At 40.8% G+C, this 16,829-nt stretch overlaps 1 protein-coding gene and 2 non-coding genes across 7 annotated transcripts in view; 2 read left to right on the top strand and 1 right to left on the bottom strand.

Annotated features, from left to right (window-relative positions):
- ASCC1 (activating signal cointegrator 1 complex subunit 1) overlaps positions 1 to 16,829 on the bottom strand; it is a 126,441-nt gene that overhangs the window by 64,465 nt on the left and 45,147 nt on the right. For all 5 annotated transcript variants that reach the window (XM_053586227.1, XM_053586226.1, XM_053586223.1 and 2 more), the window contains exon 6: positions 3,755 to 3,891. In XM_053586227.1, coding sequence (XP_053442202.1) covers positions 3,755 to 3,891 — 137 coding nt within the window. The remainder of the gene's footprint in view (positions 1 to 3,754; positions 3,892 to 16,829) is intronic.
- LOC128582759 (U6 spliceosomal RNA) lies at positions 5,833 to 5,935 on the top strand. The gene has a single exon (XR_008379204.1). It is a non-coding gene; the product is annotated as a U6 spliceosomal RNA (small nuclear RNA).
- Positions 10,934 to 11,119, top strand: LOC128582889 (small Cajal body-specific RNA 16). Its single transcript, XR_008379310.1, has one exon. It is a non-coding gene; the product is annotated as a small Cajal body-specific RNA 16 (non-coding RNA).

Here is a 16,829-nt window from a genome sequence, read left to right as displayed (position 1 = left end):
TTCACGGGTTTTCTTTTTCACATTTTAATTAGAGATTTTACAACATGAAAGGTTCAGGTTAGAAATGTCATTATTTATTGACATTCTTTCTAAGTATACAAGTGCAAAGGCTAAGATCAAAGATCAAAAATAAATTTCAAAGAGCAAGAAAAGAATTCAGGTGGTATAATTTACCAGTTTATTCATGAGGGCTTTAATAGAAGTATCATTTTTTTTTTTTTTTTTTAAACAGCGTTTCCTTCTGTTTCCCAGGCACCAGTGCCATGGTGTCAGTTTAGCTCATAGCAACCTCAAACTTCTGAGTTCAAGGGATCCTCCTGCCTCAGCCTGGGTCTACAGATACCTGCCAATTTTTTTCTATTTTTAGCAGAGACGGGGGTCTTGCTCTTGCTCAGGCTGGTCTTGAACTCCTGAGCTCAAATAATCCTCCAGCCTCAGCCTCCTCAGAGTGCTAGGATTACAGGCGCAAGCTACAATGCCTGGCCTTTTTTTTTTTTTTTTAAGTAGTAAGTCTCTTCCGTTTAAGAAAACAAGATACCTCAAACCAGTCCAGACATCCTATTCTGATTCTCATCCTCCTTCTCTGAAGTTAATTAACTTTGCACTTTTTACTTTTCATTTTTATTCCTTAAACAAGGCACATGACAGAGGGAAGGTAGGAGAAGAGGGCTGGGGAGACATGCTTTATATTACTTGCTGGTTTCAAATCTTTCCAGCTTTTTAAAAAGAGCATCTTCAAACACATTTTTGCAGGCACTGCAGATTTTTGGCAGGGTAACTTTGTCCTATTTCAAAAGCTTTGCTGAATTTGAAAAACTACAATTACTGTTTTCATCCTGTCATGTCAAAAATTCTTAGGGACTATTAAGATGCTCTTTATTCCCTATGCACACCATCTCTGACATGCTTAAAGGGCTCCAATTTGGCAATGAGTCACAAAAGGCACCAAGAGACATAAAAGGAAGGAACTCAGCTAAACCTTCACATGGCTTAGGATAAAGCTTTAGTGATCAAAAACCTGCGACCTGCTTTTCGTAAGGTAAAAAGAACAAATACTTCTCTAAACAAATATTTTCTCTACCTTTAAATGTTTTCTTTACAGGATTATCCCAAGGGCTGCCAAGAAAATGCAGCAGCTTTCAGTTTAGTGTAGCAAAAAAAGTGAAGTAGGAATAAGTTAAAGAATCAGAACTGATCCTCAAACGAGGTAAAATTGTCCTTATTTATAAGATAAAGCATGAAGTTTTATTTTATACAAGGAAATTGGCAAATATCTAATACAAACACCAAATTACTCTGAACTGTAGTTAAGATTGAGAGAAAACAGATACCTCCATCACTGAGCAAAGAAGACAAGAAGTCTTTGCTGTCTGAGACTCCAAGGACAGGCAGACTCTGCAAACCCAATCAGCTTGTGACTCTGTTGTCTTTGAAACAACTAATGGAAAAGAATAACTGACCCACAAATAAGTCACCATATTACACAGTTTCATATATAACCTAACAAGAGAAAAATTTTACATCTTTTACACCTTGTTCTACCCAATGAACAAGGTAACCCATTTCTACACGACCATGTTAAAATATGTGTAAGTATGGGACATGTATATACTAATGGAATAAAAAAAAAATACTTTTTTTTTTTTTTTACAGTTTTGGCTTGGACTGGGCTTGAACTCGCCACCCCAGTATATGGGGCCAGCACCCTACTCTTGAGCCACAGGCACCACCCTGAGTAGTCAGTTTTCAAATTCTTCTTCTTCATTAATCTTAAATAAGAAGAGTAAAGTAAGAGAGGGAAAGAGAGGCTTCTTTGCAGTAAAGCTGTTATGTAAGATGTATGTGTAAATTAAAATCTTATAGTAGGGCGGCGCCTGTGGCTCAGTGAGTAGGGCGCCAGCCCCATATGCCGAGGGTGGCGGGTTCAAACCCAGCCCCGGCCAAACTGCAACCAAAAAATAGCCGGGCGTTGTGGCGGGCGCCTGTAGTCCCAGCTGCTCGGGAGGCTGAGGCAAGAGAATCGCGTAAGCCCAAGAGTTAAGAGGTTGCTGTGAGCCGTGTGACGCCATGGCACTCTACCTGAGGGCGGTACAGTGAGACTCTGTCTCTACAAAAAAAAAAAAAAAAAAAGATTCAAGGCAGGCATGGTGGTGCACACCTGTAATCCCAGCTGCTGAAGAGGCTGAGGCAAGGTCACTTGAGCCCAGGAGTTCAAGGCTAAGTAGGATAATCATACATGGGAATAGCTACTAAAATCTGGGCAACAGAGAGAGACTCCACTTCTAAAAGAATAAAATTATCTGTATTTTTAAAAAATAAAAATAAAATCGTTGTTTCTGAAATACAATGAAGACATTCCTAGAGAATCAGGTTATAATATTTGGGTTACTGTAGCAGGCAGAATAACGCCCCTCCCCAAAGATGGGCACACTCTACTCTCTGGAATCTGTAAATATGCTATTTTATGTGGCAAAGAGACTTTTGTAGATGCGGAGTAAGGTTAAGAAACTTGAGATGATGGCTCGGCGCCTGTGGCTCAAACAGCTAAGGCATAAGCCACATACACCTGAGCTGGCGGGTTCGAATCCAGCCCGGGCCCGCCAAACAACAATGATGGCTGCAACCAAAAAATAGGTGGGTGTTGTGACAGGCACGTGTAGTCCCAGCTACTTGGGAGGCAGAGACAGGAGACTCGCTTAAGCCCAGGAGTTGGAGGTTGCTGTGAGCTGTGATGCCACGGCACTCTACCCAAGGCGACAGCTTGAGGCTCTGTCTCAAAAAAGAAAGAAACTTGACATGAGAGATAAAACTGGATTGCTTGGGTGGGCTCAAATTACATGAGCCCTAAAGTAGATGACCTGTCCTTGCTATAGTCACAGAGAGAGATGTGACAACAGAAAGATCAGGGAGTTGCAATGTTGGAGTTGAAGATAAAGGAAAGGGGTCAACAGCCAAGGAATGGGGGCCACCTCTAGAGGATGGACCTTAAAAGCAAGGAAATGGATTTTTTTTCAGAACCTCTAAAGAAAGGATCGCTACTCTGCTGATACTTGATTTGAGCCCAATGAAACTCGCATTTGTCTCTGATCTATAGAACTATTAAGATAATAAATTTGTGTTATTTTAAGCCACTAAGTTTATAATAATATGTTATAGCAGCATAAAAAACTAACACAATAGCCTATATCTGTAACCGATAATAAGGAAAGTTTCCTATTGAAGAAAATAATGGGATATCCTGTTTAAGAATAAACTTTGCCTTCTGTGTTAGTATAACGTAAGGAAAAATCTTTCCATAAATTTTATAAATATACACTTTAAATTCATTTCAAATTTTTCAGACAATGGTCTAGTATTAAGTGTTAGAAATGGGTGATTCAACAAAACTTGTTACAGGGCAGTGCCTGTGGCTCAGCAGGTAGGGCGCCGGCCCCATACACCAAAGGTGGCGGGTTTGAACCCGGCCCCGGCCAAACTGCAACAAAAAATAGCTGTGTGTTGTGGTGGGTGACTATAGTCCCAGATATTCGGGAGGCTGAGGCAAGAAAATTGCCTAAGCCCAGGAGTTGGAGGTTGCTGTGAGCTGTGTGACGCCACGGCACTCTACCAAGGGTGATAAAGATTGTTTCTTTTAAAAAAAAAAAAAAAAACTTGTTCCCATGACATCCAGTTCCCTAGTCCAAAAACAAGTCTGTAATACCGAAAAGAAGTCAGCCCAGATGGAACACCCTTCCCATCCCTGAGGGCTACTCACTTAATGAATTCTTCTTTACACTGCTGTAACATCTCACGTGTCTGCTGGACCTCTTCCTCACTCAAAAGCACCAACATCCCTATAGTCAGATGAAGCTTTTTGGGATTCTGGAAAATGCTGCTATCAACGCCATGATCCTATTATCAATGGGAGAAAAACCAAAAACTCAGCCTATACTGAAGTAAATGCAAAGAACAGAATTGAGACCCCAGAAACAAACTCACACATCTATGGCCAGTTGAATTTCAACAAGGTGCAAGACCGTTCAATGAGGAAAGAATAGTCTCTTTAACAAATGATGCTGGTGGCGGCACCTGTAGCTCAAGGAGTAGGGCGCCGGCCCCATATACCGGAGGTGGTGGGTTCAAACCCGGCCCTGGCCAAAAACTGTAACAACAAATGATGCTGGCGCCTGTAGATAAGCTACTCGGGAGGCTGAGGCAAGAGAATCACCTAAGCCCAGGAGTTGGAGGTTGCTGTGAGCTGTGTGACACCATGGCACTCTATCAAGGGTGATAAAGTGAGACTCTGTCTCCACAAAAATAAATAAATAAATAAATAATGATGGGACAACTGAATGTCCACATGCAAAAGAATGAAGATGGACACCTACCTCACATTATATACAGAAATTAACTCAAAATGGATCAGTGACCTAAATGTAACAGCTAAACCCATAAAACTTTCAGAATAAAAACAGAAATCTTCATGAACCTAAATTTGGCAATGGATTGTCAGATATGACACCAAAAGCATGGATAACAAAAGAAAAAATAGATAAACTGGACTCAACAAAATTAAAAACTTTTGTATATCAAAGGATACTGTCAAGCAAGTGAAAAGACAACCTACAAAATAGCAGAAATATCTGCAAATAATTTATCTCATAAGGGTCTAGTATGTAGAATACATTAAGAATTTACACAACTCAGGACGGCGCCCGTAGCTCAGTGGGTAGGGTGCCAGCCACATACACCAAGGCTGGTGGGTTCGAACCCAGCTCGGGCCTGCTAAATAACAATGGCAACAAAAAAACAAACAAAAAATGGCCAGGTGTTGTGGCGGACACCCGTAGTCCCAGCTTCTTGGAGGGTGAGGCAGGAGAATCACTTAAGCCCAAGAGTTTGAGGTTGCCATGAGCTGTGACACCATAGCACCCTACCCAAGACAACAGCTTGAGACTATGTCTCAAAAAACAACAACAAAAAAAAAAAATTGCACAACTCAATAACAAAGTGACAGAAAACTTCACTTTAAAATGGGAAAGGGGGCCCAGCGCCCGTAGCTGAGCGGTTAGGGCACTGGCCACATACACCAGAACTGACAGGTTCAAACTCGGCCAGGGCCAGCTAAACAACAATGACAACAGCAACAACAAAAATAATAGCCAGGGCAGCGCCCGTGGTTCAGTGGGTAGAGCGCCGGCCACATACATGGAGGCTGGCAGGTTCGAATCCATCCTTAGGCCAGCTAAAGCAACGACAACTATAACAACAAAGAAAAAATACTCAGGCGTTGTGACAGACGCCTGTAATCCCAGCTACTTGGGAGGCTGAGGCAAGAGAATCGCTCAAGCCCAAGAGTTTGAGGTCGCCGTCAGCTATAACAACCAAGACACTCTACGGAGGGTGACACAATGGGATTCTGTCTAAAAAAAATAAAATGGAGGCAGTGCCCATAGCTCAGTGAGTAGGGCACCTACCACATACACTGAGGCTGGTGGGTTTGAGCCCAGCCCAGGTCTGCTAAACAACAATGACAACTGCAACCAAAAAACAGCCAGGCGTTGTGGCGGGCAACTGTAGTCCCAGCTACTTGGGAGGCTGAGACAAGAAAATCGCTTAAGCCCAAAGAGTTTGAGGTTGCTGTGAGCTTGACGCCACAGCACTCAACTGAGGGCAACATAGTGAGACTCTGTCTCAAAACCAAAAATTAACTAATTAATTAATTAAATAAAATGGAAAAAGGACTTGAATACACATTTCTCCAAAGAAGAAATATAAGTGGCTAACAAGCACACAAAGATGCTCACCATCATTAGTCATTTAGGGAAATACTAGTCAAAACCACAATGAAGTGCTTGCTTCAGCAGCACATACTAAAATTGGAATGATGCAGAGAAGATCAGCATGGCCCTTGCACAAGAATGACACCCAAATTCATGAAGCGTTCCATATTAAAAAAAAAAGAAAATGAGGGCTCGGCACCTGTAGCTCAAGTGGCTAGGGCGCCAGCCACATACACCAGAGCTGGTGGGTTCGAATCCAGCCCAGGCCTGCCAAACAGTAATGACAACTACAGCCAAAAAATAGCTGGCCATTGTAGCAGGCACCTGTAGTCCCAGCTACTTGGGAGGCTGAGGGAAGAGAATCACTTAAGCCCAAGTGTTTGAGGTTGTTGTGAGCTGTGATGCCCCAGCACTCTACTCAGGGTGACAGCTTGAGACTGTCTCAAAAAAAAAAACACAGTGAGGTACCATTTTATATCCCAAGGCTGTCTACAAGCAAAGTAACAGAAAATAGTAAGTGGTGATGATAACGTACAAAAATTGGAACCCTTATACATTGCTGCTAAGAGAATAAAATGATTCAGCCACCGTAAAGAGTTTGGTGGTTCCTCAAAAAGTTAAACCTAGAATTACCATATTATCCAGCAATTCTCCTCCTAGGTATACACCCAAAAGAATTTAAAAGGGGACTCAAACAAACACTGCATGTGCATGTTCCCAGAAGCACTAAAAGATGGAAATAACCCAAAGAGATCCATCAAGAGATGAATAGATAGGCCAGGCACTGTGGCTCCTGCCTGTTAATCCGAGCACTCTAGGAGGCTGAGGTGGGTGGATTGCCTGAGCTCAGGAGTTCGAAACCAGCCTGAGCAAGAGTGAGACCCCCATCTCTACTAAAAATTGGAGAAAAAAAACTAACTGGGTGTTGTGGCGGGCACCTGTAGTCCCTGCTACTAGGGAGGCTGAGGCAAGGGGATCACCTGAGTTTGAGGTTGCTGTGAGCTATGATGCCACAACACTACCCAGGCCACAGAGAGAGACTCTGCCTCAAGAAAAACAAAGCAAAAAACAGATGAATGGACAAATTGTTGTATATACATATAATGGAATATTATTCAGCCATAAAAACAAGGCAAATTGTGATATATGCTACAATATGCTACACCTTTAAAATGGTGATTTTTAACTTGTATACCATGAGATCTTACGTGTGCCATGAAAAATTTTAAAGATCACAAATTATTTTTGAAAGAAGTTCAAAGCACAGTAAGTATATTCTTTTCTTTTTTCTTTCTTTTTGATCAACATAATTTAAGTGCCATGGAAGTTTAACCATAGGTTCAAATGTGCCTCCAGATAAAAAAAGTTTGAAAAACACTGCTTTTAAAACATTATGCTACATAAAACAAGTAGATATAAAAAGTCACATGTTGTATGACTCCTGCTATTGTTTGGATATTTGACCCTCCAAACTTCATGCTGAAATCTGATCACCAATGTTGGAAATGGTGCCTAACAGGTGGGGTCTGAGTCATGGGAGCAGATCCCTCATGAACACCTTGGTGCAGTCCTTGTGGTAATGAGTAAGCTCTCACTCTGTTAGTTTCTGAAAGCTAACTGTTAAAAAGAGAGCCCAGCACCTTCCTTGCTCTCTTGCTTACTCTCTTGCCACGTTATCTGCACCAGCCAGCTCCCCCTCATCTTCCAGCCTGAGTGGAAGCAGCCTGCAGCCCTCCCCAGCAGCAGATGCTGGGCCACGCTTCTTATATACCATGCAGAACGGCGAGTTTAATAAATCTCTTTTCTTTGTAAATTATCCAGCCTCATGTATGCTTTTAGAGCAACACTAAATGGACTAAGATAACTCCATTCATATAAAATATCTAGAATTAGTATCTACAGAGACAGAATACAAATTGGTGGTTGTCAGGGGCCAGGAAAAGGGGTGAGTGAGGAGCAACTGCTTAATGGGTACAGGATTTCCTTTTGGAGTAATGAAAATGTTATGAACTGATGAGGAGGTAGTAGCTGTAAATGTACTAAATGCCTCTGAATCGTTCACTTTAAAATAATTATTTTTGCTATGTAAATTTCATCTCATAAAAAAAATATTTTAAATAAAAGGAAATGATAGCCTGATGGCATGGGCCAGGAAAAACAGAAAGCCATCTAAATGTAGGTCCTAGAATACCTTTTCTTCCCTATTGGCTATGTTAATTCCAGAGCCACTGGGCCCCTTATGGGCTTTCCCAAAGAATTTTACTCTTTTTATAAAGAAAAAAAACTCTTTATAAAAACATAGAGCTATTTATGTCTCAGTGAATACTCTAGTATTTTCAGGCAAAATACTCTGTATTGAAAATAAATTCTTGGGCGGCGCCTGTGGCTCAGTGAGCAGGGCGCCAGCCCCATATGCCGAGGGTGGTGGGTTCAAGCTCAGCCCCGGCCAAACTGCAACAAAAAAATAGCCGGGCGTTGTGGCGGGAGCCTGTAGTCCCAGCTGCTTGGGAGGCTGAGGCAGGAGAATCGCATAAGCCCAGGAGTTGGAGGTTGCTGTGAGCTGTGTGATGTCACAGCACTCTACCGAGGGCAGTACAGTGAGACTCTGTCTCTACAAAAAAAAAAAAAGAAAATAAATTCTTCAAAGCAAAAAAATGAATGAAAAATTAATTAGGAAAGATATCCTGACACAAAAGTTGCCACATCAAATATGGTCATCCTTTTCTGCCTCTGCAAAGCACAAAAGGTTGAAAATATACCTTATGAATCCCTTTTTTAAAAAAATTGAGGTGTGGCTCAGCGGCTGTAGCATAGTGATTACAACGCCAGCCACATACACCGAGGCTGGCGGGTTCAAACCCAGCTTGGGCCTGCTAAACAACAATAACAACTGCGACCAAAAAATAGCTGAGCGTTGTGGCAGGTGCCTGTAATCCCAGCTACTTGGGAGGTTGAGGCAAGAGAATCGCTTAAGCCCAAGAGTTGAAGGTTGCTGTGAGCTATGACAAAAGAGCATTCTACTAAAGGTGACATAGTGAGACTGTCATAAAAAAATTGAGGTGTAATTCACTTAACATACAATTAACCATTTTTAGTGTATAATTCAGAGGTATTTACTGTATTTACAATGTTGTGAACTACCAGCACTCTTTACTAGCCAAACATTTTTATTACCCCATAAAAACACTTCATACCAATTAAATAAATAAACACACCCCATCCTCCAGTAACCTCTAATTTGCTTTCTGTTCATTTGGATTTGCCTATTCTGGATATATTATATATACCTTTGCAACTAGCTTCTTTCACTTCTTTCAACTCAAACATTTGAGTTGTTTCCACCTTTGGCTAATATGAATAATGCTGCTATAAACATTCACATACAAGTTTCTTTGTTGATACGTGTTTTCAATTCTTTTGTGTATATAGCTGGGAATAGAACTACTGGGTCAAATGGTAATTCTAGGTTTAACTTTTTGAGGAACTGTCAGACTGTTTTTCACAGTAGCTGAACTAAGGTACACTCCTAGCAGCAATGTATGAAGGTTCCAGTGTCTCTCCATCTTCATCGACACTTTAATTTTCCCCTTTTAAAAAAATCATGCCCATCCTTGTAGGTACAAAGTGGTATAGCATTGTGGTTTTGATTTACATTGCCTTAACAGCCAATAATGTTGAAACCTTTTTGTGGGCTTATTGGACATTTGTACATCTTCTTTGGAGAAATGTCTGTTAAAACCTTTTATCCATTTTTTAAATTGTCTTTTCTTCATTGAGTTGTTAAGAATTCTTTATATACTCTAGGCCACATACACCGTGGTTCACATCTATAATCCTAGCACTCTGGGAGGCCGAGAAGGGTGGAATAATTGAGCTCAGGAGTTCAAGACCAGTTTGAGCAAAATCAAGACCCATCTCTACTAAAATTAGCCAGGCGTTCTGGTAAATGCCTATAGTCACAGGTACTTGAGACGCTGAGGCAAGAGGATCGCTTTAGCCAAAGAGTTTGAGGTTACTATGAGCTATGATGCCATAGCACTCAATCCCATGGCAAGAAAGTGAGACTCTGCCTCAAAAAAAAAAAGAAAGAAAGAAAGAAAGAAAAAAGAAAAGAAAAAGAATTTTTTATATATTCTTGATACTATACAATATCAGATCAGGACCTACTTTTAAAAGGTAAGTAGGTCTTGAATTTCATTAATCGCATTCTACAAATTAAAACAAGAAAAAAGACTTGAAATTCTTCTCTTCCAATAGGAATGAAGCAGGAATTCTACCTCTGAATTGCAAGTTTTTATCCCATAATCAGATTCCTGACCTAATAAAATGTCCCAAAGGCAGAGAAATACATTTATCAAATGCAAATATATTACATCCTATTCTTGGTTTGCCAAAGACTTACTACTTAATTTCTGCTTTGGCCACAATAGTTAATAGATTATTCATTTTCTAAATGGTAATGTAGCTTCAGCTATTTTTACATCTGATGAAAAGTTTCGTGATCCTACACATCAACCCAAATTGCTTCATTTAATGAAAGTGATTTTAAGAAACAATCAGCTTTAAATGTGTGAAGGAAGTCTAAGTGCAGAGCTTATCACCCCAGCTATTCTAACCCTTGGTACAACCTGTCACTTTAAAGAAGGCATGCAAAGGCCCCTACATGATTTCAGGATGCACAACTCCATGCCAAACTACAGTTGAGAATTGTTCCTTTAACAATAATTGCTAATATTTATTGAGCCTTACTCAGCTCTATGCGTTTACTGTTGAGCCTTACTCAGCTCCATTTATTTACTTACTCAGCTCCATGCACTTAGTATTGAGCCTTACTCAGCTCCATGCATGTACAGTATACTTACTCTACAAGGAAAGTACAACTTTCATCCACATTTTACAGATAAGGAAACTGTGGCATTGAGAAATTAAGCCACTTTTCCAAGGTAACATTACTAGGAAGGGATGAAGTTGAACTTCAAACCCAGTGAGTTAAAACCCAAAGCCTATATTTTAGATAAATATTATAATACATATACATAAATATATATATATACACACACACACACACATATATATATCCTCCCTAGTAACAGTTGCCCAAGGGAGGCTAGAACAATGGGACCACCACACACAGGCAAGTCATTCTGCATTTCATCAAAACTCACACAATAGTGGTCTGGGGAAAGGCTCCTGTGTTGTTGAACCTGCCAATTGTGGGTGCAGCCTGGTACCAGGCAGCCTGATCCTGACCTAAAGTAAATTCCCAGGAGAAGTCTCACCTGGGTTCTGAATTTGCAGTAACATGTGTGAGCATTCTAGCAGTAGTTTGATGATCATGTATGATACTGAAAACAGGACAGAAATAAAATTTTAACTTTTTTGATAAAAAAAAAACAAAAAAACCTCACACAATAAATAGTCTAATCACTAAATTAGTCGTAGGAATAAAGAAAATCTCATAATTCTATGAAAAGTGGTTTTTTTTTTGTTTTGCTTAATTTTCTGGGACAAGATCTTACTCTGTTGCCCAGCCCAGAGTGCCATGGCCTCAGCCTAGCTCAGGGCAATCTCAAACTCCAGGGTTCCAGCGATCTTCCTGCCTCAATCTTCCAAGTAGCTGGGATTACAAGTGCCCACCACGATATCCGGTTAATTTTTCTATTTTTTAGTAGAGAAGGGTTCTCATTCTTGCTCAGGCTAGTCTTGAACTCCTGAGCTCAAGGGATCCGCCCTCCTCGGCCTCCCACAATGCTAGGATTACAGATGTAAGCTACTATGCCTGGCCTTGAAAAATGGTTTTCATATCTACCTTTTTTTAGATATGACACCAAAAGCATGATCCATAAAAGAAAAAAAATGGGTAAATTGAACTTAATCAAAATTTAAAACTTGGGCGGCGCCTGTGTCTCAGTGAGTAGGGCGCCAGCCCTGTATACCGAGAGGGGTGGGCTCGAACCCAGGCCCAGTCAAACTGCAACAAAAAAATAGCAGCGCGTTGTGACGGGTGCCTGTAGTCCCAGCTACTCAGAAGGCTGAGGCAAGAGAATCGCCTAAGCCCAAGAACTGGAGATTGCTGTGAGCTGTGACATCACAGCACTCTACCAAGGGCAACAAAGTGAAACTCCATCTCAAAAAAAAAAAATTTATAACTTGAGCAAAAGACACCATTAAGAAAATGAAAAGACAGGGCAGCGCCTATGGCTCAGTGAGTATGGCACCGGCCCCATATGCTGAGGGTGGCGGGTTCAAACCCAGCCCCAGCCAAACTGCAACAACAACAAAAAAAATAGCCGGGCGTTGTGGCGGGCGCCTGTAGTCCCAGCTGCTCGGGAGGCTGAGGAAAGAGAATCGCGTAAGCCCAAGAGTTGGGGGTTGCTGTGAGCCGTGTGACACCACGGCACTCTACCCGAGGGCGTACAGTGAGACTCTGTCACTACAAACAAAAAAAAAAGAAAATGAAAAGACAAAAATGTTTAGCAGAAAAAATGTGCAAATCATGTATGATACATATATAAAAATTTTTTTAAATTCAGTAATAAAAAGATACACAATCCAATTTTTTTTTTTTTTTTGAGACAGTGTCTCAAGTTGTCGCCCTCGGTAGAGGGCGGTGGCATCACAGTTCACAGCAACCTCAAACTCTTGGGCTTAAGCGGTTCTCTCGCCTCTGCCTCCCAAGTAGCTAGGACTATAGGCACCTGCCACAACGCCCAGCTATATTTTTTTGCTGCAGTTGTCATTGTTGTTTCAGCTGGCCTGGGCCAGGTTCAAACCTGCCAGCCTCAGTTCGCCGCCTACAACGCAATTAAAATTGCAATGAGCAAAAGATTCAGACATTTTACCAAAGGAGATACACCAATGGCTAATGAGCACAGAAAAGGATGCTCAAAATCATCAGTCATTAAGAAAATGCACATCGAAACCAAAATGAGGTATTTCTTCACACCCATTAGAAAGACTGTACTCAAAAAGACAAACAATACCACTGTTTTGAGGATATGGAGAAACTGAACAGTCACTTGGGAAAATATTAGCATTGAATAGTGCAGCCACTTTGGAAAACAATTTGGCAGTCACTCAAAAAGTTAAACATAAGGCCGGGCGAGGTGACTCACACCTATATTCCTAAACTCTGGGAGACCAAGGAGAGAGGATCCCTTGAGCTCAGGAGTTTGAGATTAGCCTGACCAACAGCAAGACCTGTCTCTACTAAAAATAAAAAAATTAGCTGGGTGCTGTGGTGGCTTACCTGTAGTCCCAGCTACTCAGGAGGCTAAGGCAGGAGGATTGCTTAAACCCAGGAGTTTGAAGTGGCTGTGAACTAAGCTGAGGCCATGGTACTGGCCTGAACAACAGAGTGAAACTATCTCCAAAAAAATAAAAAGTTAAACCTAAATTTACAATACAATCTAGCCATTTCATTCCCAGAACTCTATCCAATGAAAATGAAAACAAAGGTCCACATAAAAATTTATAAGTGAATTTCATAGCAGTATCATTTATTATAGTCAAAAAGGGGGAAACTATCCAAATGTGTATCAACTGGTGAATGAATAAACAAATGTAGTACAGCCTTAGAATGGAATACTATTTGGGAATAAAGTATAAACTAAAGTAAAATCGTAAGGCTCCTCCACACAGTAGCTGACTGACTAGACCCCCTCCTGGCCCAGGGAATCCCCTACAGTTAAGATACTAGCCATGAGAAAGGAGATCAGATAGGCCTCCTTAGATTTTTCCCTTCTTTCTTAGAGATGTCTTTTGTGACTCATTACCAGGTTGAAAGCTCTGCAAGACTCACCTCCATGTCCTCAACATACATAACAAACCACTGAGTCTGAGTATATTCCAGTAGTTTGTCTCTAATTAACAGACCTTATCTTTTTTTTTTTTTGAGACAGAGTCTCACTTGTTGCCCTCAGTAGAGTGCCGTAGCATCACAGCTCACAGAAATCTCAAACTCTTGGGCTCCAGTGATTCTCTTATCTCAGCCTCCTGAGTAGCTGGGACTAAGAGGCACCCACCACAACACTGACTATTTCTAGAGACAGGGTCTCACTCTTGTTCAGGCTGGTCTAGAACCCATGAGTTCAGGCCATCCACCTGCCTTGGCTTCCCAGGATTATAGATGTAAGCCACTACGACAGGCCCAACAGACCCTTACCTGTTTTTGTTATACCTGTACTTTCTTTTTTTTATTAAATCATAACTGTGTACATTAATGTATTTATGGGGTACAATTTACTAATTCGATATACAATATGGAATTGCTTACATCAAACCATCATAACCATGATGATTAACATAACCATCACCTCACTTATTTGTTGTGATATATGTATACCATGGAATACTATAAAAAAGATGGAATCTTTACATCTTTTATTTATACCTGGATGGAGCTGGAACATATCCTTCTTAGTAAAATATCTCAAGAATGGAAGAAAAAGTATCCAATGTACTCAATACTATTATGAAACCAATATATTATCACATTCATACAAATGATAAAACTACAGGCCAGAAAGGAGAGAAAAGGAGGGAGAGGGGAGGAGGAACAGACCCTTATCTTAATTCAAGCATTCCTTGTCACTGACTCCTGCTCTATTTTTTTTTGGAGACAGAGTCTCACTATATTGCCCTTGGAAAAGCGCCGTGGCATCACAGCTCACAGCAACCTCAAACTCTTGGCCTCAAGCAATTCTCTTGTCTCAGCTTCCCAAGCAGCTGGGACTACAGGTACCCACCACAATGCCCGGCTATTTTTTAGAGATGGGGTCTTGCTCTTGCTCGTGCTGGTCTCAAACCTGTGAGCTCAGGCAATCTACCTGCTTTGGCCTCCCAGAGTGCTAGGATTACAGGCATGAGCCACCACACTCAGCCTTGACTCCTGGTTTATCAGACAGAGTCTAATTCTTTCAGCCAATTATCAAGTGAAGAAGAATCTTTAAACCCACCTGTAATCTGTAAGCCCCTGCTTTGAGATGCCCCATCTTTCTGGGCCAAACCAATGTATGCTTTCCACTTACTGATTTATGACTTTTACCTGTAATTCCTGTCTCCCTAGAATGTATAAAACCAAACTGTAACTCCCCCACAGTGAGTCCACTTAGTCAAGGCCTCTCGGGTATGGCTCTGGGTCATGATCCTCAAATTTGGCTCAGAAGAAACTTTTTTTTTTTTTGAGACAGAGTCTCTGTCATCCTCAGTAGAATGCCACGGCATCACAGCTCACAGAAACCTCCAACTCTTTTGGGCTTAAGCAATTCTCTTGCCTCAGCCTCCCAAGTAGCTGGGACTACAGGCATGCACCACTACATCGGGTTAGTTTTTCTATTTTTAGTAACGATAGGGTCTTGCTGTTGCTCAGACTTGTCTCCAACTACTGAGCTTAAGTAATCCACCTTTCTCGGCCTCCCAGAGTGCCAGCATTACAGGTGTGAGCCACCGTGCCCAACCAGTGAATTCCTCTTTAACCTGAATATTAAACAGGCTTTCGAACTAAGACTAGAAATCTAGATGCAACAAAAGAAAGCTGATGAATTTGAATGCTTCAAAATAAAATCTTTACAAAAAAGATCAAAACAAAATCTTTACAAAAAAAGATCAGCAAAAAAACATCATAAGCAAAGTTAAAAGGCAAATAATACACTGGAAGAAAATATTCACAACGTATGTCACAAATAGAGGCCTCACATCTCTAATAGATAAAGAATTTTTTTTTCTTTTGAGACAGAGCCTTATTATGTCACCTTTGGTGGAGTGCCATGGCAACACACTCACAGCAACTTCAAACTCTTGGGCCAAAGCAATTCTCTTGGCTCAGCCTCCCAAATAGGTGAGACTATAGGTGCCTGCCACAAAGCCCGGCTATTGTTCTGTTGTTGTTGCAGTTGTCATTGTTGTTTAGCTGGCCCGAGTGGGGTTCGAACCCACCATCCTTGGTGTACGTGGCTGGTGCTGTAACCACTGTACTATGGGCACCAAGCCATATGAAGAACTTTTTTTAAATCAAAGAAGAAAGGACTAAAAATGCTATTGAACAATAGGCAACCGACACAAAGACATTTCACAAAAATATAAAAATGACTCAAACATATAGAAAGATGTAGAATTTCACTAATTTAAAAATGTAAAATAAAACTACACTGAATATAATTTCTCACTCATCAAACTAACAAAATTTCAAAAGGCTGACAATATACTCTGTTGGAGAGGCACTTTCATACATTATCACTAGAAATCAGTTACGGTAAAATTCCCACAGAGGGAAATTTGGAGTATCTAATAAAACAAAAGATAACATTTGTTTTGTATCTTATGAAACCTTTGGCTCAAAGTTGGGAACTGAGGTTTGCCCCTCCCCCAGATCCACATGTTAAAGCTCTTATACCCAGTGTAACTGGACGTATTTTGAGACGGGGCTTTTACAAACTATAGAAATGATTCCTGAAGTACAGTCTCTAATCCAACAGGACTGGTCTCCTTAAAGAAAAAACACACCCTTGGTACATCTTCCTGTGCGTAAAGGACTGAAAAAGGCTACGTGAGGACAAAGAAAGAAGGGAGCCCTCTGCAAGCCAGGAAGAAGCTTCACTAGAAAACAACCCTATAGGCTTGGTCTTCGTCTTCCAGCTTCTGAAACTAAGAGAAAATAAATTCCGAATGTTTAAGCCACCCAGACTATGGTATTCTATGATAGCTACCTGAGCATACTAACACACTCAAGGATGCTACTTCTAGGAATTTATCCTGAAGATACATCTTCAATAATTTAAAATACACGTGCACAAGGTTAGTCACTACAGCATTACTGCAAAATAATGCAAACTACCTAAATGCTCAAGTACAGAATGGTTGAAAATTATAGCCCTACACATAGGACATGAGAGAGATTTCCGACTTGGGTCTTCCCCTCTGCCAGAGACTCTGGTGCCTTTTCACCACTTCTATATTCCTTTCTGTCTAATAAAATCCTATCTTAACCACTAAAAAAAACAAAAAAAAAAAAACTATGTATAAACACATGTATTAAACTGATAAGGATTTTTCAGAACCTAATATTAA

The sequence above is a fragment of the Nycticebus coucang genome, chromosome 3 (genome assembly GCF_027406575.1).
Source record: "Nycticebus coucang isolate mNycCou1 chromosome 3, mNycCou1.pri, whole genome shotgun sequence".
In the NCBI taxonomy this organism is placed as follows: domain Eukaryota; kingdom Metazoa; phylum Chordata; class Mammalia; order Primates; family Lorisidae; genus Nycticebus; species Nycticebus coucang.
The sequence above is the reverse complement of the archived record's forward strand: the minus strand, read 5'-3'. Positions and strand labels throughout refer to the sequence as shown.